The following is a 23,216-nucleotide window of genomic DNA, read 5'->3' on the forward strand; positions in this document are numbered from 1 at the left end:
CATACCTTAAATGTGATCTTATTCCATGGAATGCTTCCCTTGTTTTCCCTTCAAGCTTAAGCACTTAATTATGTAGAAATAATGAATCTTATGAATGTATTTCTTTCTTTTTTGGGCATAAAAATGACTTCCTCTACGAATTTTATTTAGTTGGATGTGTTTCAATATAGATTAATAGAAAAAATTATAGTAAGAAAAAAAGAGCTAGTATTATTTGTTTTGAGTGCTTTTTGTCCACTATTATCGATCTTGTTTTAGCAATTTATTTACGAATGTAATTGAAACTAATTACTGCGCCATACAAATCTAAGTTACGTAAAGCTACGCTGCTTATATTATGTGCTCACTTCTGGCAAAAATAAAGCAAAAGCAACCAAAGTTAGTAAATCAATTAAGAATTTAAATATTCGCAATACAATAAATAAAATCTAAAGAACAAAGAACAAAAAAGTGAATAAAGAGAACTAAAGCAAATATATGACACAAATTCTTAGTAATATTTACTAATAATGGTGCTAAGATTCTTTACTTCTAACTCTCAAACTTGACTCAAAACCCTAACAACACTCATGCTTCCCAACTTTTTTGTCACACCAAATTAAAAACTAAACCAAAATTTCCCCTTACACAAATAACCAAAATGAGTCACCCTAAAAATTCTACAACCCAAATACTCACTCTCCTAATACTAACCTTAGATGTGTTAGTCTCTTCTCAATCATCCCTCTGTAGGACGTCCTGCGGAGGGATTCCGATTAACTACCCTCTAACCATTGATGATGGGTGCGGTAGTCCATACTACCGCCACATCTTGGTGTGCTCCGGAGATGTCCTCCAACTCCGGACCCCTTCAGGCCGGTACCCCGTGAAGTCAATTAGCTATTCGGATCCCCACATTTTGGTCTCGGACCCTCTTATGTGGGAGTGCAAGGATGAAGACCGGTTTCGGCCCACTAGACCATTTAGCTTGGACAGCAGCACGCACTTGTCTCTATCCAACCAGAATGAGTATCTCTTCTTCAATTGTAGCCCTGATAAGGTCATCATGGAGCCCAGGTACGGCTTCTTAATTAGCTTGCAAATAATGCAAAATCATATACTTCATATATTATTTTCCTATGATCATGATCTTAATTTGAATATATTGCTCACAAAATAACTAATTCTATAGTTAAGTTATACAAGTAAGAATTTCTTTTTCCGACGTGTTCACTTTCATATTTGTCAATCCATAATGTCAAATTACGTAAAGACAGAAGTATATGTAACAAAAATTTTACATGATTATATTTATTTTCTTAGAAGTATAAGCTCTAAGAGTATATATGCGAATGGTGTAAAAGTTATAATGTTACAATTATAATGAACATACAAAATTTTTAGGCCGATGTTTTGCGAGAGGTTCCCTGATCGGTGTGACACTACATGTGATCCCGCAAGCTACCTATGCTGGCATTTCCCGCAATGTGCCCCAAAAAATAAGGCCTTAAGAGACCTCTCTTGTTGCTCTTACTACCCTAAGGCGACCGAATCCTTAAGGATGATGCTCAAGCAGTGTGATACTTATACTAGTGTTCACTGGAAGAGTGTTGGCGGCCTAGGGACCTCACGACCCTACGATCAAGTGCCCGAGTATGGTGTGAGAGTCGACTTTGAGACCCCGCTCACGTCGAGCTGCCTTCGTTGCCAAGACCGTGCTAAGGGACGAGGTACTTGCGGGTTTAATACCACAAACCAAGATTTCTTATGTTTGTGTGAGGAAAGAAATGTCACTACTTATTGTAAAGGTATGTCCAATACAGTAACGTACATAAAATATGTATCACAACAAGTTAAATATATTTTCGAACTCTTTAATATCTCTAAGCAAGGTTGCCTACTTGTGATTGTGGCAGATCATCAAGTTGAAAGACACGGTGGACATACTAAGGCAGTCGCAGGTAAATATTTCAGTCGACCACTATAAAATTTTCAATTACTTATTAGGTTCAAATTAAAATTGCCAATTTGGATAAACAAGTGTATTATTCATTTTGGTTAGATTTTGCATTATTCACATATTACCAAAACTTATATATATAGGTATAAATGTAAGGTAAGAATCATATCATGTGTCAAATTCGATTAGAACAAGAATTATTTGTGCTCGTGTTGTATTCAGTTTGAATTACCATGACTAGCTTCATCTCCAATTATTTATGTTTTGCATGTTACGTTGTTGTGTCGTGTTAAAAATTGTCAGCGGCCCCAATTTGAATGTAGATATGTAATTCTAATATTTGTGTGGTGGTGTGATAGGAACGGTGACAGCAGCATCAATAGTAGCAGTAGGAATTGGGGCAGGCATATGGTACTTGAAAAAAGTAAGAGCAACTGCACCAGTTACACATGGTGTCCAAACCAATGAGAATAGAATATTCTAGTATAAACTTTAATTTTTAATAATTACTATCATCACATATTATGGCTTCATGGTTTTTATTGTGCAGCAAAGAAAAAACCACATTTTTGGTCTCTTCTACATTACTATGTATAATTCTTTCTTTCTTTTTTTTTTTTTTTTTTTTTTTTTGAGTGGATGAAAGAGGTCCCAATTTACTCCTAGTTAATCTAAACCTAATACACCATAATATTTTAAGGGTTGGTTTAAATAAAAGGGAACATAAGCGGCCATATAATGAGACAATAGTCGAAATAAAGAAAAATTTATTCGTTATGTGAAACACCACTTTAATTGATTCGTTATGTTGTAAACAATATTAAAGCTGCAAAATACATTACAGAAAAAAAAAAAAAAAAAAAAATCCATCACTCCTAGACAAAGATATAGGCATACCCGTACAATTTCCAGTTTTCCACTATTTATATCCATGCATATAGCTGGCTAGCTGCACTGCCTGCACATTCCATGCAACCTCCGCAACTTCTAAATGGCCCAAATCAAACACAATCAACTAATTTCGTAGAGGCATAACTATCTTTCCAAGCCTCATATCACAATCAGCTAATTAAAAATGTTGCTATACCAGCGTTTCCAAAATTAAAGGATTGAGAATTAGCTGTTCAAAACTTCTCACAACCAAACACATAAACTAGTTAATTGGAGCTGTCAAACTTGTAACAGTACTAAATCCACTATAAGCTCTTCAAACTTTAGTTGACCAAACATAGCCAAAATATATTTTTGATGCATATAAACTTAAGTTAATAATGCATATCGTTATTATATATCTTGTGATTTAATAATTTAATAATACTACATATTAAAAAGCATATTTGCCGAACCACAAATATTAAATGTTAATTCACCTTATATTGCACAAACACTATCGTATATACCAAATCAATTCCAACCCAAGGCGTATAGTCAACGTAAAGTTGTATTAGAAAATAATTTTTTAGGTCAAAAGGTCAACGGAGGAAGGCCATAACTCACAATTTTTTTTTCTTGATAATTCAGTTGATTTAGAGTGAGTACAATTCATTTATCATTTATGTGCCTTTAGCTATGTTTGGCAATTTGGTATTAGCTATTATCACTACATGTAGTTTTTAGCTGATTGTATTAGATGTTAGCTGGCTAGTTGTATCAAAGATTTCATGAAAAAGTATTTGATATATAACTAATTGCTAGTTAATTGGTATTATATAAATGACCAAAATATGGCTAATATGATCGATAATCACAATTAATTTAGCGAAATAGACATATTAAATCTAGCTAATTGTGATAACATATACTTGAATGTTACTATGAATTTCCTCTAGCTGATTAGAAATATTTGCAACTTTTGATTTACATTATATTCACGCACACAATTTACTTTGATTAGTTTTGGTGATTCACACTTAATGGAAAACATAATCATGTAGAATCTTTTAGATGTGTGAATGTGTCTCAACATATATTTAAAAAATTAAATTTTTTTTTTGGAAATTTTGACTTTTACCACCTCCAAAAAACGACTTATTTGCTTTTACCACCTCCACAATCTAAAGTTTTATTTTACCACCACATAAAAAAGATAAAGTTGGATTTTCCCACCAAAACCCAACTCCGGTGACGAAAAAGTGATATGGGTCCCATTTATTTTCATTTCCCTCCAAATTAAATGCTAAAAACCCGATTTCCCTCTGTCTATTCCTTTTCTCACCTTCCCTATTCAATTGCAATCAATTTCTCACCTTCCTCCCATTAATGTATCTGAAAATTTCACCTTTCTCCTCTCAATTTTTTTTTTTCTCTATGTAAAAGTAAAAACCTAACTCACTTCATCTTTTACTTTCTTTCGCATCTGGGTAGTCGAAGAAGAGGTGGCACCACAAAATCGCAATAACTCAGCAAGAGGTCGTCATCTTCAACAGGGAGAGGACCAAAAGCTTGGGTCTTTGCTGACAAAGATTCGAGAATCCTGATAAAGAGAGGTATTTCAAACTTCCCTAATATACTTTGCGTGGGAAATGGGGTGTAGATTGGGGTAAATTATGCTACTTTTGGGAATCTGTGACATAAACTATTATAAACCCTAATTATGCGAATCTTTGACCTGGTTATGCTGTTTAATTGTTAAAAACTTACTTAATTAGGGTTAGCTTTACTTGGTAATTGTTAATTAAGTGCACAGTGAAGGTTAATTGCTTTTTGTTGCTGTAATTGGTGAATGCATGTTATTTGGATTGACTAATTGTGCAATTAATTACTGAACTTGTGATTTGGTGTGTTTGTTTTTGTTGAAACTATTACAGAATGGACAAAGTGAACCTTAAAATTACATTAGGGGGTACATTTATACCCTCATTAGGTGGTAAAACAGGAGGGTGTTAACTTGGGATGGTGGCTGGGTTTATTGGATGTAAAATGTTACTGTCTTTAAGATAGATGTACACTTTTTGAGGGAGTCAGCTGTTCATGGCTTTGTTTATGCTAATATGGTTGTGCCTAGGGGCTCTAGTTGTTGTTATAAACAGAAGGGAAGGTCTTGGGTAACTGGTAAAAGGGAGTTGGTTAGTGGTGATAAGGTAAAAGGGTTCCTTAAGTCTGTGAATAAAGAAGGGGCAATAGAGATGTATGCGACTAGTCATGAGCCAATTTAAGGCAATGACAAAACACCATTTAAATTGATATATGGTAATGAGTTGACTCCACAACAAAGGAAGCAACTCAGAAAGGAGTTAGGTGGGCCTGGAACACTTATGACCTGCCCAAGAGTGAGTAAACCCACTGGAGATTCAGTTAGGAGAAGCCCAAGGTTAAAGGGTATTGTGATTCATGACAAAGATGATGAGGAGAGGAGTCATAGGGTTACCACAGCTGTAGACAGACTGAGAGCAAAAGAAAAGGGAAAGGGAAAGTTAGTTAAGGGAGCTTCTGGTAGGTTCAATGCAGCAGAAAAGGGTAAGGGGAAGCTAGTTGAGGGAGAAACTAGAAAGAAAGGCAGAAGAAGTTGTTGTTTGATGATGAGTTTGAGGATGGGGAGGGAGAAATGAGTCCTCAGATTCTGACCTCAGTGACCTTGATCTAGATTAGGAAGAGAGAGAGGAGGATTTTTATGAAAATGATGATGATGAGGAGTGGTTAAGGAAAAATCTAGAGCACCTCAGAAGTGAAGTGAATGGTAGCTTGAGAGGAGTAGGTGAAGAGGGTTATTACAGGGATGATGAGGAACCTAAGGATCCTAGGTTTGAAATTGATACCAATTTGAAATCAATTGAAGTGAGGATTTAAGAAGAAGTTAAGGGTGATTCTAATGGGCTCAGGAACTTGCGTGGTGACTCAGATGATGACCTGGGTTCTTGTACTTGGTTTAACGCTGATACAGACTTTGATAAGCCTATCCAGTTTGAAGAGGGTCAAAGGTTCAACAATGTGCAAGTGGTGAGGAAAGCTTTGAGACAACATGCAATTGAGAATAGGTATGAGTATTACCTGCTTCACAATGATAGTAAAAGGATTACATCTTACTGCAGAAAAAGGTGCAACTATGTGTACAACAAAAAAAGCTGTAGGTTGATGAAGTGTACATGTGTGAAAGGGGTGAAGTGTAGATTTAAGTTCTATGCTGCTAGGTTAGTGAAATTAAAGGCTTGACAGATTAAGTCTTTAAGGTTGAAGCATAGGTGTATGAGGACAAAAATGAAAAAGAAGGTTACAGCTGAATTTCTGGCAGACATGTACTTGGAAGAATTCAAAGGGAACCCAGGCTGAAAGATCATACAGATTCAGGAGAGGGCATTGAATGATTTGGGGATAAAAATCAACTACTTCAAGGCATAGCTAGCTAGAAGCAGGGCAAAGCTCATCATCTATGGGTCAACAGCTGAGCAATATGCAAGGGTGTGGGACTATGGGATAGCTTTCCTCAAATTTAACCCAGACAGTAGCTGTAATGTGGTTGTGGATGGGATGGATCAAATTTAGAGGCCTATTTTTATCAGGATGTATGTGTGCCTATCTCCACTTAGCTTTGGGTTTGTTTTTGGTTGCAGACCCATCATTGGGGTGGATGGCTACCATCTGAAAGGAGCATATCCTAGGCAGATCCTTATAGCAGTAGGTAAAGATGGAAATAACAACATTTTTCCAATAACTTGGGCAACTACAGAGATTGAGAATAAAGAGACATGGGTGTGGTTTCTTGAAAGTATGTTGCAGTCACTTGGATGTTTTGAGCTAGGATTTGGGCTCACTTTCATGTCTGACAAACAGAGAGTAAGTACTTTCAAATTGATCATTTCTGTGTTAGTTTACTCTTTGTTTAGTCCATTATGTAACAATGCCTATTTTGCTATTCCATAGGGTTTGTTAGAAGCTTTTGAATCAGTTGTCCTCAAAGTAGAGCTCGAAATTCCGTGTGAGACACATCTGGGAAAATTTCAAGCTGAAATTTCATGGCTCCACTTTTAAAGAACTATTTTGGGCTTCAGCTAGGGCAAGCACTTTGGTAAGCTAATTACACTGATCGATTTGTTGTGTGTATGTGAATTGGAATTTATTGAATTATTTGTTGTGTGTATGTGAGTTTCTTTTTTATTGAAGCCTTTGTTGTGTGTGTGTGTGTGTCTGTCAATTTGAATTTGAGGTTGCTATGGAATCCATTAATTTCTTGAATGAGGAAGCTTATGAGTACCTTTCAAACATCCCCCCCCCCCCACACTGGTCAAGGCATGCTTTTTCAACAAACTACAAGTCTAACATGTTATTAAACAACATGTCTGAGATATTTAATGCAGTCACTAGGGAAGCTAGAGATAAGCCCATTCTTACTCAAATGGAATGGTTAAGAAGGTACATGATGAAGAGGAGTAATGACAAGTGGGAGGCAGCTTGTAAATGGGAGGGTTTGCTAACCCCATATGTGAACAAGGTGTTTGATGGCCTAGAGAAGTATGCTAGGGCATGTACAGTGCAGGCTTCTAGGGGTGACACCTATGAGGTTCAATACAAGGATGATCAGTGCATTGTATTGAACCTCATAGGTGTCACCCCTATACAAGGAAGAAAAGTGAAGAAAAGGCTGCTAGACAGGTACTGTACAATTCAAGTATGAATTTTGAAGGTTTAGGTTCCTAATCACACAAACTGACCACTTTGTTCTTTGTATTTGGAAGCTGCATAGATAATGCTACAGTCCCAGCCTTTAACAACAGTAGCAACTGAGAGTCAACCCTCCACCAGAAGAAAAAAAAAGTCTCAGTCAACCAACACCAGTGACAACGTCTTACCCACCCCAAGCTATAGCACAAACAAGGCCTAAGCTTCCAGTTAGCAGGAGCAAGATGAAGAACTTAAGTAGCTTGTAATATGGTTTTAGATATTGTGTACTTGATGAACAACCTAGTATTTTAGATAATCTTTTGTGTATTTTCTAATTGAACAAAGTAATAGATGCACTTAGGTACTTTAACTTTTGTTAAAACAATTTCAACATTTTATATGTATGAATGCCTGCCTTTTCTACTACTAATATGGAAAAAAAATTCAGGTACTTAATCATTTTTTGATCAACCTATTATTGCCACCTAATAAGATTCATTTAATTTCATTCATCAAATATTCAAGTACATGAAATGGCAACACTAAAAGCAGCCATAAAAGCTTAACAAAAGATAACATCAGTTGGGGATTTCAGCTTACTAAGCTATCCAAACTGATCCTAAGAACTAAAATACATAGCCAACACTAAAACCAACACAACGAAACACAACAACAACAACTAATATAAGCATATTCTTTGTTGTTTTATCCCTTCCATGAACCTCCTTGCTCATCTTCTTCCTGTCAGAACTAAGTGCCTTGCACTTGACCTTCAAGCTGTCAATCTCATTCATCAAGCACCTCCTCTGCCCACTAACATCATCAACTTCCCTCTTCAAGTCATTAATCTCACCCTTCATCAATTTCTTGTCAAGCAACAAGCTGTTAATCACCTATGTTTTCCAAGGTGTTCCACTTGGTAAATCCGTCCACTCAAAGGCTTTACACCCCCTTGTCTCTGCCAGAGGGTCATAGAATTTACATGACCTAACTTGCGTCCATGATTCTCCCTAGTCCACGAAGTAATCCTTGCCATTGGTACTCCACATTGACATCTTTTCTCTTTTGAAGGTGATACACTCATGGACGACATTTCCTTCTACAATTGACAACCACCAGCATCAACATTACTTCTAATTGAACACAACTATCATTCCCTAACCCTAAATATATTAATCAATTGTAATTTCAAAGAACCCTAAATTAATTGATATTGACATGAACCCTAATTTTTAAAGTATGAAATTGGGACTTAATTCATAACTGTTATCAACAATTCCAATCATACAAAACAATTGGAAGATAAACAAGCCAGGATTTATGAAATTTTACCTAATAATTCAAATAATTTGCGAAATTAGTGAAATGCATACCTTTTTCCAATTTCTCTAACAGGTGACTTTGTTAAACGACCACAGATCTGGAACAATTGGATGCTACAATTGTTAGGGTACAACAAACTAGAGGATTTGGGAAGAAATTTGCAAAATTAAAGCTCAATTTGATTATTTTTAGGAAGAAATGGAGAAGATGGGTTTATTTAAACAAGGGAATCGAGGGAAATTAGGGTAAAAATTGAAAAACTAGCCGTTAATGTGGGAGCCACATCACTTTTCCGTCACCGGAGTTGGGTTTTGGTGGGAAAATTCAACTTTATTTTTTTATGCGGTGGTAAAATAAAACTTTAAATTGTGGAGGTGGTAAAAGCAAATAAGTCGTTTTTTGGAGGTGGTAAAAGTCAAAATTTCCTTTTTTTTGTAAAAAAAAAAAATTACTTGATAATTATATATAGAAGTATATTGACAAACATATACTTATATAAAAATAAAAATGTTACAACAAATTCTAAATAGAGGAAGTATATATAAATAATACTTGTAGATGTTTAAAATAAAAGAAGTAATTTATTACTTAACCAAGTACACATCAACATTGAACAACACTTCATTCATTAACAGAATATTATTAACTAGTATACATAAAATTTTTATTTAATTAATTCATATAATATAATAAAGTAAATACAACTGAAAAAAGAATATAACCAATCTTAATTATTTGCTAGAGCTTCCACCAACCTAGCTAATAGCCAGAATAGCTCGATCGATCTTCTTTATTGGCTCCAAGCAATTTAACAAATTAATTAATATCCAACATGTATGAAAATTATGAACATTAATCAAAACTTAATTAATTAATTATATGCATCCATATTCTTTACCAAAATATGATATGTAGCTAGGATATAGTCGTGTTTGATAATTGACCCTCATCTTCTTCATATATGCTTGTATCATTTTAAGCATAGCTACACATGCCATAGTAGCAAAAGCTCCCTTTCTTGCATTTGTTGTGGCAAGCCCCACAATTCTTTCTATCATACCAAAGGTTAATGCATCTCCCATTGCAACAAACCTCAGGAAATCTGCATTTTCGTCCACACATACCACAATTTAGGTTATCGGTTTTGACATTAACACACCTCTTACCACAACAATCGCCGCCTGGACTCCCTTTAGTATGACAAACCCTAGGGAACTTATCACATGTCAAACGAACACGTGCACCAGTGCCACCAATCACTTTGTATGGGTTAATCGGATGTTTTTTCTTTGAATTGAGAAACTTACTCGATCCTTTATAGGAATCAAATGTTTCTAATTCCTTACCTTTCTTGTCATTTTTCTTATTCTCTTTTTTGGTTTGTGCCGAGGAAAGAGTGATGAGAAGGGCCATGAGAATGGCTAAGACAATTGCAATCTTAAGGGATGACTTCATATTTTCTTGACAATTTGAATAAGAAAGATAATGTTGATGGAATTTAAGCTCTAAGAGGAGCTAATTATAAGATAAAAGATGATTGTATGTTTTGTGATTTTTACAATTATGTGAACTATATATGTATATATAGGCAAGAGATTTGACACATGCATGCATATAAGTTGTACGCAAAGGGATAAAAATTCAAGCGTTTTAGGCGGCTTGAGCAATTAGTGGAGTGGTCTTAGTCATAATGAACCAGAAATTTGGTTTGTGGAAAATATATTTGACCTATACGTCAAAGCTACTAAAATATGCCAAGTAATAATCAACCATATAATATAATATATAAATAGGAATAATATAATATCAATTATCAATCAATATCTAACTAGTATACTCTATGTATCAATATGTATCTATATATTATTAGTGGAATCATAATAATGTCACTAAACTATATATTATTTAACTTTGATCTAGTTTTATACTAGTTCCAATACAATCCAAGGAGTAAAGTAGAGCTAAATGATACTTAAAAATTTGTGGTCAAAACGTTAAGAGAGGGAATACATTTCTTGGACACTAATTAATCTTGTACCCTATAGTAATGTAGATTTTGATAGCTAGCAAAACTATTCTTTTTTCCGACAAACAAGGTATTGTTATCTAATGTCATTTTATCATATGGCAATTTTAAAAGGGGAAACATGTGCTCCTTGTGATTTGGAATGTGGTGAGGATGAAGCTAATATAATGTGGATGGTTATGAAGCCATAGAATACACGTACACCAATTTAATTAATTACTTCATTAGATTCAATATAAAGTAATTAAGCACGCACTTAAACATGTTCGACAAAAATATTTGTTAGCTGTAATAATGGCTTTGAATTAATAACTCCGTATTACTATGTGTATTTAATTAATTTGTTATAAATAAATTTTAGATACTAAGCAACGTGGTTTGCATTTAGTTTTCAACAAACTAGTAATTAATTATGAGAAACTGTCTAATAAAAAAAAAGTGTTGTAACCTAATAAAAGATAAAGTGTTGTAAAAGACTACCTCTAACCGGATTTCCACCATTGACCTTTTACGTTCTCTAAATATTTTTGAAGATCGAGTAAGCTAATAAGCTATTGGTCTGTAAGTCTGTAACACACATATATATGATGAATTCTAACTCTCTTCCTTGTATCTTTTTGGTTAATTTGGTTCAAAAGCCGAGCGAGATCAACCAAATGCTATTAGCAACTAGCATATAGTATTTGGGTTCGGACAATGCTGCATCATTATTATTGTTTGAAATTAGCAATCATATATTTGATTCATGACATAATCTTCTAATAAGTATATTTATTTTTCATGTTGTCATTTCCTACAATTTGAGCTTTTGTTCTCCAAAGAGTATTATAACTAATTTGTGGCATGATAACGTGGTCTGATATCTGGTGTTAGAACTTGAAGTTACATGTTCGAATTCGATACGTATAGTATAAATTACACATCATTGGTGGAGTTCTACCAATTTATAAAAAATTAATCACTTTACTATGTCAAACAATTCAAATATAAATAGAGCAATTTAAGATATTAAAAGTAACCATTCAAAATCTAGATATTTGTTAGATAACTAGTTATTCGATTTTGTCACTATCTATTGAAACCAAAGGAATATCCAAGACTTTTTGATGTGAACAAGATAATATAATTGTTGGCTGGCCAATTTAACAGCTTGGATAGAGCTACTAGTTTCACCAATGGCTATTAGCCTAATTAGTTACGTCGAAAACTCTTTTAAACTTCCTACTTAGTCGTTTTCTTAGCCGTTAGTTAAGCACTTTTGTGATGTACTTGTCAACGCTTTTTATTTGAAATTTCATCATCACTTTTCTACTGCTGTTATTTTTATTTATTTGACTAATAATTTTATAAACATAGTCAACTCGTTGAACACTTGGTAACATGGTTAAACCGATTATGTTCGGCAAAGACATGAATTAGTGTACATTAGCATTTAATCAGCTTATATTATATACTTTGTAGTTGTTAAGTTGAACTAACAACTAGTTGTTCTGTATTTTTTTTTTTTTTTACTTACTGTAACCACGAATATCAAAGAGAGAATTAACTTTGTGAAAATTAAAGTATGTGAGCCCTTTCGTTTTCAAATTTTGAAAATTTAATTACTTCGTATGTAATTTTAACATGTATACAATTTTAATATTGTCAAACGTATTAGACATTAACTATAAAAGGTTAAAATATAAAAGCAAGAGGTAAAATTCACTCTATGATATGCTTGTCACGAAAGCAACACGTAAAATATCTAAATCGATAATCCTCGATCACAAGCTCAAAACCTGAGAGCAAATATGATACAAGCACATTTCTATATATAACCTTATGGTAGACGCAATGTTTGTGTGATTGTAGAAGATTTGCTATACATATATATTATTCAAAGCTAATTAGTTACAGAAGCATAATTGTGAATGTTCATGCATGTGTAAATGTGCTTTGCTTAGAGTTTTTGCATACATATCTCTTTCTTTCTATTTTTTTGGCCAGAGTTTGATTACGTATATAAATTATATTACATATCTCGTTTGACTATGTATTGTCACATTTTTATTCCAAATTAATTCATATATATAGCATTAGCATATCTCATGTTATGTTGCTGTCGATTGACATGCTTAAAAAACTATAGTTATGCTCAATTATTCATGAAAATTGGAGTTGGTGTAGCGTTAAGTTGAAAATTTACGAATGTCTATAGCCCTATATGCATGTATTGGAAAAGAGTTTGATCACATATTATTGTATTTTTTTTAAAAAAAATTTTGAGACTTTCAATATGAGTTTGATCGGATATCTCATAAAATAATAAAAATAATGTTTGGGTCCAATTCAGTCCATTTAATTGGGCCAAGTCCAAATAATTCAACTCAAGCCCAATGCAAGGTTCAACTCTCCAAAAGCATGCTAAGGTCAATAAAAGCCCAATCATCGTGGTCAGCCCACCTGACTTCAAGGGCCCAATTCTCCTCTATTGAGTCAAGGTATAAAAACCATCAATTACATCATTTTACATTCATTCACAATCAGCCTCAAGCACAAAATTCGCTTGCATAGCACTCCTTCTCTAAAAATACACTGACTTTAGCATCGGAGGGGCCTTCCTCGGCAACCACCTCCGAGGCTAGTTTACGTGTCTTTGTTGTGCAGGAACTCCTTGGCTCCAGTGTTCTTTGGACCGAGACCAGTCTTCTCCACCTAAAAAGGACCCCCCGAAGGTCCCATTGTTTTCATACCGAAAGAATTTGGCGCCGTCTGTGGGGAAGATACAAAAAATCAAGCCAAAAATCAATCACCCCTAGCGAAAAACATGACTAAGAGTGGCAAAAGTACCTAAAGTGCTAGAAAGAAGGGTGGTTTTACCCCCTTACAGAAGGATAGGGACATGATCACGGTGAGGGAAAATCAACCAATTTCACCGTCACCGGAACCATCTTCCCCTTCCTCGAAAGCTCCCAATTCTCAAGAAAGGGAGGCTTCAGGAGACTCCTCCTCACACCACACTCGCCAGCCAACAATTTCACCCAGGCCGAGTGGGTCAAATGCAAGGAGTCCTCCACCGAGCAGTCTGCACTCTCGGTCCCAGCCGAAAGAAACCCCTCTGTCGGGGCCCTCTACGGAGAAAGTGGCTAGGGCCCTGGCGGTTTTCATGGAATTCCTTATGGCCCAAGGGGGTCCACACCCATTAACACCTCACGAGTCTTCACCTCTTCAGCCGAGACACCTGAGAAGGAGAATCGGTCGAGGGGAGAGTGGATAAGTTCCACCCTACAAGGAGCTCGGGGGGAAATGGCAAGAGGACACATGGAACACCGATAAGGAAAGGAAGAAGAACCCTCACTTCTTTCAGCACTCCGAAACTCGGGACTCGATGAGTTTCTGGAGCAGCAATACTACCTCCACATACAAGAAGTCCGCTCGGCGAAGTGTTCATGAACGCTTAGGCTCAAGGGAGGTGGACGTGCGTAGCCGCCTCACCTTCCCAGAAGGAACCGGGCCATATCCCGAATTGTCTCGGCCAGGGACGAAAACCATTTCCACCTCTCTGAGAGGGAGAAGCGAGGTCTCTTCAATTCGGCCAAGCAAAGGGGGAAGGCCGTAATGGTCCCTACAAGCTCGCCCTTCTAAAGTTGGATATTGGAAGAACATGTGCTGACAGTAAAAATATCGGCGCACATTACTTACGATGGTATGAAATTGATACTAAATAAACTAATTTCAAATAATTAAATTAAACCCAAAACAAATTAATCAATTATTAAGCAAAATAAAAAAAAATAAAAAGAAAACAAAGGAGGAGGGAGAAGAGGAGCCACGGTGGGTGGCTGGTGGTGTTCGCCGGCGCTCAGAGGTGGCGACGGCGGCTGGAGTCCGGCGAGGTAGGTGGCGACAGTTGTTGGAAATAGTGAGCAATGCTCACGTAAAATAAGGGGAAAATGAAAAGAAAAAAAAAAGAAAAGGAAAGGAAAAGAAAAATAAAAATAAAGGAGAAAGAAAATAAGACTAATCTTTTTATGTGGGGAAAATTTAAGGATTCATGGGGTATTTATAGGAGAGAATTGTAGGGTAGAATTGGGCCTCATAAAAATAATGGGCCAATTAAATAAACAAATGGGTTAGGCTTTGTTTTTATGATCATGGATTGTAGGATATAGGTCCATAAAATAATTTAGCTTAAAATAATTTTTGACCCAAATTAATAATTTGAAACTTTAAAATAAAATTATGGAAAAATACAAATAAATATTATAAACAAAATAAAATTTCATTTATAAATTATTTAAAAATACGGGGGATTACAGACCATACTTCCCATCATGCATCACATTTTTATGTTCATCATATAGTGGTTTCCCTATAATCCCCATGAACATAGCCTTTACTTTGAACCTCTTTGACTGTTGTGCTCTGTATGAGTGTTCCTCTTTTGGGAGAAGGTAGAATATTCTGGTTTCCAGGTTCAAATAAAACCACTTCTCATCTATGTGAATAACTTGTTGCATGTCCCTAAATGTAGGGTCTCCTACTGATGGAATAGGGTTGACATAACTTAGAACCCACTTAAGTCTTGTTATTTTGTGGTTATCAGTGAGTGCTGGGTGATTGGTACTTGTGTGTGTCATAAGTCTGTCTTTCTTCCTTAACCTATGTATGGTGGAGGATGAAACATGAAAGGCTGCTGCATAGCTCCTTTCATTAGTCCTCTTATACAAGGGGACAGATGTAAGCCATTCATCTGAGTATTCTCTAGGTTTGGGACTTGTTTTACCTAGTTTTTTGGTCATGACATCAATAACATTCCCTTCTTCTATGTGCTTTTTTTATTACCTGGAACCATCTTGTTGTTGTTGATATGTGAACATTATGCTTTCTGGCCAAGGTGATAAAAATCCCCTTGGCAATGAATCCCCTTCCATGTTCAGCAACATTTCATCAAAAAGAAGCCTTTTTTCTTCTACTGTCATTTCTCTGTTGTCCCTTGTCCCATCAGCTGCATCATTAAGATCTGCATCATCATCATCTGCTTCATACCCTTGCTTTGCATGTGCATTGTTGCCTTGTTGCTATCCTATATTTGATTCATCAGTTTGTGAATGTTGATGTCCCATGTTTGCTTCATCCATGGATTCATCATCCATGCTTTGCTCAAATGCTTCAATGTGTTGTTCCTCATCATACAACTGTTGTAATCCATAAAACACTTTTTCATAGAAATCTGCCATAAGTCCCTTTGAATATTTGCATATTTGATGAAGGTGATGAAGTGACGGCTGAAGCTTTTTTTTTTTTTTTTTTTTTGCGGTCTTCAATGGAGACTAATTTCTGTACATATGGATGCTGCTGGAACTAACAGGGCACTTAGAAATTAGGGTAGTTAGTCACTACTTATAGATGGATGAAATTTGTAAGACTGCTTGTTTTTGTAAACTTAAAAGTGTTGGTTTTTGTGAACAAATTTTATGGTTCCCCCCCCCCCCCAAACCCCTAATCCCATTGAAACAGAAGGAAAAAAAGGGGAGGTGTTGGATGGATGACCCCTATTTTATAAGGGGCTTTTGCTTTGAAATGAATGGAAATTGAAATTGGGGATTAATTAGCAAAAATTTTGAATTTTCGTGGAAAAAAAGAGGATGGAAAAAGGTGGGTCAAAAAAAATTTGGCCCCTTTGAAAAAGTGAGCACTAAAATTGGGTGGGAAAAATCCCATTAACAAAAGTTCCCACTTGTTTCCAAAAAATAAAAAATGAGACCACTACATTTTCCTCCTTTTTATCTCTCCTAATAACATACCCTTCCCCTTAATTAATTCCCCTTCAATCTTTTGCCTAAGAGTCCGCAAACATCGTGTTTGTTGCGAGTAATGCGAAGCAGAAATAGTATATAGTGCAAAAATAAGGAACATGACCTACTAATCATCAATCTTACAATCTATCAAGCTTAACAATAACTGCCTACTAAATCCATTACTTTTTTGAGTCCACCACAAACTAATTACTTAGAACGTTATTCCGTAAGAGCTAACTAATTACTAACGATTTGAAGCAAATATTCCAACATAATTACCTTATTACGTTCAACTGCATTTTAAATTTTAACTACCCTAACTAAAAACGATCATTCTTCACTATCCTTGGCCAATGAGCAGGCTCAAAGCTCACATAAGACCACCACTACCGCCGCCGCCGCCATCCTCCACCGCGACAAAATCCTTCAATTCAACGATAAACCGCCTTTCTTCGGCGGGTTCTCACCGTGATGTACTCACCACCTTCTCTTCAATGCTCAACTCCCACACTCCTCCAGATGCTCACACTTTCCCCTGTCTTTTTAAAGCCTGCACTTTTCTCAACAAGTTTTCACTAGGGATTTTGTTACATCAGCGTGTAATCATTCATGGGTATTCTTCAGATTCCTATATTTCATCTTCTTTGATCAATTTCTATGCGAAATTTGGTCGGGTCAAGAATGCACATAATGTGTTTGATTTAATGCCTGAGAGAAATGTAGTTCCTTGGAGTGCTATAATTGGGTGTTACACGCGTTATGGGGATGTTTATAGAGGGGTTCGTTTGTATAATTTGATGAGATATGAGGGAATTTCACCTAGTTCTGTTACCATGTTGAATATTTTATCTGGGGTTAGTGACATTTCATTGTTGGAGTGTTTACATGCCAGTGTAGTTCAACTTGGTTTGTGTTCTGATCTTAATTTGGCTAACTGTATGTTGAATTTGTATGGAAAATGTGGGAGAATTAAAGCTGCCAGGGACTTATTTGAAGTGATGTTTAAGAGGGATATTATTTCATGGAATTCGTTGGTTTCGGGTTATGCTCAAGCAGGAAACTTTAAAGAAATATTGAAGTTATTTAAGAGAATGAGGAGTGAAGGTATTGGCCCTGACCAACAGACATTTGGGACTCTTTTGAGTGCCTCCGAGACTTTGCAAACTGATGTTGATTTGGGAAGACTGATTCATGGACAGATTGTAACATGTGGATTGCATGTGGATGCACATTTAGCAACTTCACTCGTGGTCCTGTACTCGAAATGTGGAAATGTCTGCAGTGCGTTTAGAATATTCGAAAGGGTTTTGGAGAAGGATGTGATTCTTTGGACTTCTGTGATATCTGCATTTGTACAGAATGATAGTGCATACAATGCATTGATGGTCTTTAGTCAAATGCTGGATTCTTGTTGTACTCCTTCTACATCAACAATAGCTACAGTTCTTGCTGCTTGTGCAAAAATTAGTTCACTCCGACTTGGGACTTCAGTACACGCGTACCTACTACGTCAAAGAATGACTTTAGATGTTCCTGTTCAAAACTCACTAATCACTATGTATGCAAAGTGTGGTCTTCTAAGGCAAAGTTACGCCATATTTGACAATATGAGCGAGAGAGACATAGTTTCATGGAACGCAATTGTTGCAGCATATGCACAAAGTGGTGATTTGTGGAAGGCATTGTGCTTGCTTAATGAGATGAAATCAATGCTCCAACAACCTGACTCTATAACCATTATTTCCCTACTCCAAACTTGTGCTTCCACAGGGGCATTGCAACAAGGGAAGTGGATCCACAATTTACTCACTAGAAGCTTTTCTCAGCCGAGCATAATGGTTGGTACAGCTTTAGTTGACATGTATTCAAAATGTGGTGACCTTAAAACAGCTCACAAGTGTTTTAATCAGATGCCGAAGCACGATATTGTCTCCTGGAGCACAATTATCACTGGATATGGCAGTCATGGAAAAGGGGAGATGGCGTTAAAGCTGTTTTCAGATTTTCTACACTTGGGATTTCAACCAAATCACGTCATCTTCCTTTCTGTTCTCTTCTCTTGCAGCCACAATGGACTGGTTTCTGAAGGTCTAAGGATATTCAATGCAATGATACATGATTTTGGAACTAAACCAGAACTGGAGCACCGTGCTTGCATTGTTGATCTGCTCTGTCGAGCTGGAAGGCTTGGAGAGGCATATAATTTCATCAAGACAATGTTTTCCAATCCTACGGCTGATGTTTTGGGCATACTTCTTGATGCATGTCGGATAAAGGGTGATGCTTTACTTGGAGATATTGTTGCAAATGATATCATGATCCTGAAACCTGCTTGTGCTGAGAATTATGTGCAGCTGGCTCATAGTTATGCTTCGATGAAGAGATGGGAGGGGGTGAATGATGCATGGACTCAAATGAAGGCTCTTGGACTGAAAAAGCTTCCAGGTTGGAGTTATATTCAGCAACAAGGCGAAATAACCTCATTTTTTAATGGTCAGAGTGATCATCCTCTCAATGAAGAAATGTTCTGGGTCCTGGAAATTTTGGGCTATCAAATGGATGAACTGAGGTTCAACCTGAGTAACAGTGGTCTGAATGACAATATTTATGAAACTAGTGTTTTATTTGGGTGAACAAGGTCCTATAACCATCACATATTTACTGAGCAAACTTTTGATAATTGATTTGGGGAAAAAAGTGTGATTATTCAGCAATTTACAGCTTGAAGAATCATCCTCCAGCTGCTATCAGGCCTGCATACCAAAGCCAAGGTTATAAGGGTGGAGGCCCTCTAATGGGAACTGAAATTCTGGGCTAATTTTCTATCGAAGTACACTGATTGAACATATGGATGGTTACCTTATGCATATATTCAGGGGAGATTTTATTGTGTAAGTGATTCTTTGATCAGTAATCTCTACAAATATAATATGGCGTGTATCTTTGTTCTACAATTCCATTCACATTACATGTTGACGTATGGATGGTTTATGCACATATGCAGGTGTGATCGTATTGTTTCTGAAACCAATTTCTGGACCAGTAATTGGTAAACATGAGCTGGTATGGTAATGGTATGCGTCTATGTTCCAAAAAAAAATATTCACTTTGACTGATTCTGGTGGCTGGAAATGAGTATGATGAGTTATTAAACTCTTCCTTTCTACAGTGATGCAGACCATAGCTCTAGGCGTATGCTGGAGTGGCGTGAGTAAATGGGAGAAAACAATTATGAAATGCTCTTCCTGTGATGTAAGTATCCGTCTATCCCAAAAATTTGTGATGAACATTGTATTCAAGTAATATTCTTTGTCTATTAGTTGATATAGCATCAAAAGTCTCTGGTGACTAATCTGACTTGGCTCAAATTTCCCGAGCTTGTGCCAACATTTCCAGGTGCGGCCATACCCGGCATTGTCCATTTGTAGTTAGAAACTTAGAACCAAACATGAAACATCAGGGAAAAAAAAATTTATTTTTATTTAAAAAGACAGATTATAAAAGTTTGGCATAAGATTAGGCTTTTTGTTAGCATACATTTGACTAGGTAATTTCCCATAAATCCAAATTTGATGCCCAAAACTAAACAAAAAAAAACCGCATTAATTCTATAACAAATCCAAAGAGCAACTTTTTGGTGATTAAAATCTGAAATTTACCAGTATCATCATTAGAAGAAGAAGCAGCATTATAATTGGTTGAAAAATGGTACATCAAAAGAGAGGAAATGGGATATTCAACCCAAGAGTGGTGAAAATGGCACCTGGAATTCTTGGGATGTGTGTCGTTGGTTACATTGTGGGTCCCCCACTTTATTGGCATGGCCTTGCCGCCTTTACTCACTCTTCCTCTTCTTGCCCTCCTTGCCTTTGTGATTGTTCTTCCTCTTACCCTTTTCTATCTCTTCCTCAAGGTAATTTTTTTTTTTTTTAAACGGATTCCTCGAGGTAATTTAATCATTCATATAACCCAAATTGATTGGTTTGCATTGCATTAGTTTCTACTAATTATGATCGATTAGGAGTTAGGATGTGTAGGTAAATCCGTGTCTTAGATTGTGTCGGTGTTGCCCTTGTAGCTCATTCAAACAAAAAATAATTGTCTAGAATAGGATCTACATTAGGTGTTTTTTTTTTTTTTTTGAAGGGACATCAGGTGTTTTAAATAAACATTAAATTCCGTAATATTTTTAGTTAATTATCTTGGCCTCCATTAATTACTCTAGTAATTAACATGTTGTAATCTTGATGATCATGAATATTGCATTGTTATGGATTTAATTTCAATCACTATCATAGCTTTCTATATAAATTTTTATTTTCCACACAATTTGTCTCTCGGTGCCAACAGGCTTCTTGGAATGGCACTCCTGTGTATGAAAGAGATTGTCCAAAAACCCATACAATATAAGTCACAATGTTAATAAATGGAATATTTTTATTTTTTGTATATGAGTAGTAAATTTTTTCATTTATTCTTTTGTATTTAAATTTTAAATGATAATATAATTATATACAATTTGCTCATGTTAGATCTGTTTTAGTACATGGGATTCTCCTAGTTTTTACCTTAAATGATATGGTTATCATCTTGGGCTGATGTGTACTTGATAGATTCTGGATCCTTTGTATTTCAATGGCATTAATTCTTTTCTATTATTTTTAAAGCACACTTTTATTCAATTATTCATGTACTGCTCACATGAATAATTGGAGTATTAGTTAAGCCACCATTTTACCTAAAATTTGCTCTAAATTATACTACATTATTACACTAATAGTCTAATAGGAGTATTAGTTAAGCTTAATAACACATTTCTCGAGAAAACTGATTTATCTATGAATCACTTGTAACTCGCGACTCTCTAACCAGATTCATCTGTTTGCTTTTGTTACAGGACTGAACAGATCATTTACAGGTTAGGGTTTTAAAAGATTTCGAAATTCATGATATACTTCAAGCTAAGGGGTGAATTAATATGATGATATGCTGATATTCTTCTTGATGTTTTTACTCTTTCAGATTGTATGAAGCATGATCCTGAGGTTAGTGAAGAAATGGAGAAGCACTTTGCAGATCTTGTGGCAGACGAGCTGAGACAAAAAGAGGCCGAAGCCTCAGAAAACCAGCGAAGATCTGATATGGGGTTGCTAGAAGCTAAGAAGTTCGCGTCTCAGTATCAGAAAGAGGCAGATAAGTGCAACTCAGGCATGGAAACTTGCGAGGAGGCAAGAGAAAGAGCTGAGGAAGCCTTAGAAGCACAGAGAAAAATAACCGCGATGTGGGAGCAAAGAGCACGCCAAAAAGGATGGAATGAAACCGTTGCAAGAAGAGCTCGCGAAAAGAAATGATTAGCTCTTCAAGTTTGTAAGTCCTTGATTGTTTTCCTAGCTGATAATCCAGAGCACAGTTTTGATATTGGACAAACATTTAGGCTTTAGCTAATTTTACTAAAAATTTTTTACAGTAATTCTTAAAAATAATTCTAGTACAGAGTACATAGGAAACATTGATGGGATTTGTATGCTGGAAAATGAGCTGGTTAAGTAGAAATCTTATTATCATCCAGCTAAGAAATTGCCGCTTAGTCATTTTTCAATTGGTTGCATATAGAGAATGGGGCAAGTTATTAAACATATTCACTTATAATTACAGAGCCCACATACAATGCCATAACAGGACTTTCGTAAGTACATAATTATCAAGGACACACTCTACCACTGAGCTAATTACCCGTCGTTCAATCTGAAAACTCGGGGTTAGGACTTGAAATGTGCGGATTGAGTAATGCAGTAAAAACAAATCAATTCACAAAACTTGGCTCCTTTACAGCCAGTAACTTTCATGTTCTTGCCTTCATGATCTATCACGTCGATCTGATAGGAACATATCATCCTTTTCACGGAAGTAAATCTTTACCTAGATTAAATCACCAATCTACAGTATTTTCTATCTTTTTCATGAACTTGTATTAGAACTTGTACTTTTAAGTTTTAACACATGACTTCTTCAACTGCAAAAGACAAAGTTGAATGTCATGTGAAAAAGAAAGAAGGAATATAAATGCATAACAAATCCTTTATCAGTTAAACCAACGACTAACCAGTTATATAATTGGTGAAATGTGCATAGTATTGAGGCATATTGGTTGAAAAGAGGAAAGACCAAAATAACAACAATAAATTTTGACATACAATTCATAATCAATTTTGCTCAATTTGTGGGTGTTTTTGCTCTGTTCTTGGCAGGCATATTGTCAGAAGTTCTGATAGCAAACCAACCTCTAATTGTTGGAGTCGGTCACTAAATTTCAACTTTTTTTAAATACGAAAACTCTAGAAATTCTCTTGCAAACTTTGCATTGTCAATTACTCCACAACCCCAAATTAGCAGCCAAGGAAGTAAAAGGTTTAGTACAAAGGAGTAATAGACATGAAGAGGTAAGTGAAAAGGAATAATAGATATGAAGATGACAATGCGATGAGAAACTACTTTAATACTTCGTAGCTTAAGGCTCTGTTCATCAATAGCGTTTGAAGTAACAACTAGCGTT

At 35.8% G+C, this 23,216-nt stretch overlaps 3 protein-coding genes and 1 long non-coding RNA gene across 4 annotated transcripts; 3 read left to right on the plus strand and 1 right to left on the minus strand.

Moving 5' to 3' along the window:
• Nucleotides 1–335: 335 nt before the first annotated feature.
• LOC110687091 lies at nt 336–4,425 on the plus strand. The gene is made up of 5 exons (XM_021863717.1): nt 336–1,056; nt 1,384–1,787; nt 1,896–1,940; nt 2,299–2,363; nt 4,304–4,425. The coding sequence occupies exons 1-5, from the start codon at nt 641–643 to the stop codon at nt 4,394–4,396; spliced, it is 1,023 nt and encodes a 340-aa protein (XP_021719409.1). The 5' UTR covers nt 336–640; the 3' UTR covers nt 4,397–4,425.
• A 3,032-nt stretch (nt 4,426–7,457) lies between these two features.
• Nucleotides 7,458–7,677, plus strand: LOC110687092. Its single transcript, XR_002504389.1, has 2 exons — nt 7,458–7,525; nt 7,609–7,677. It is a non-coding gene; the product is annotated as an uncharacterized LOC110687092 (long non-coding RNA).
• Nucleotides 7,678–9,466: 1,789 nt separating this feature from the next.
• Nucleotides 9,467–10,408, minus strand: LOC110687095 (stigma-specific STIG1-like protein 1). Its single transcript, XM_021863718.1, has one exon. It carries the CDS (start codon nt 10,310–10,312, stop codon nt 9,833–9,835), a length of 480 nt encoding a protein of 159 aa, XP_021719410.1. The 5' UTR covers nt 10,313–10,408; the 3' UTR covers nt 9,467–9,832.
• A 6,389-nt stretch (nt 10,409–16,797) lies between these two features.
• LOC110687396 (pentatricopeptide repeat-containing protein At4g04370-like) lies at nt 16,798–22,262 on the plus strand. Its single transcript, XM_021864042.1, has 5 exons — nt 16,798–19,554; nt 19,668–19,737; nt 19,833–19,915; nt 21,561–21,581; nt 21,686–22,262. The coding sequence occupies exon 1, from the start codon at nt 17,017–17,019 to the stop codon at nt 19,294–19,296; it is 2,280 nt and encodes a 759-aa protein (XP_021719734.1). The 5' UTR covers nt 16,798–17,016; the 3' UTR covers nt 19,297–19,554; nt 19,668–19,737; nt 19,833–19,915; nt 21,561–21,581; nt 21,686–22,262.
• The last annotated feature ends 954 nt before the right edge of the window (nt 22,263–23,216 follow it).

The sequence above is a fragment of the Chenopodium quinoa genome, unplaced genomic scaffold, assembly GCF_001683475.1.
Source record: "Chenopodium quinoa cultivar QQ74 unplaced genomic scaffold, ASM168347v1, whole genome shotgun sequence".
Lineage (NCBI taxonomy): Eukaryota > Viridiplantae > Streptophyta > Magnoliopsida > Caryophyllales > Amaranthaceae > Chenopodium > Chenopodium quinoa.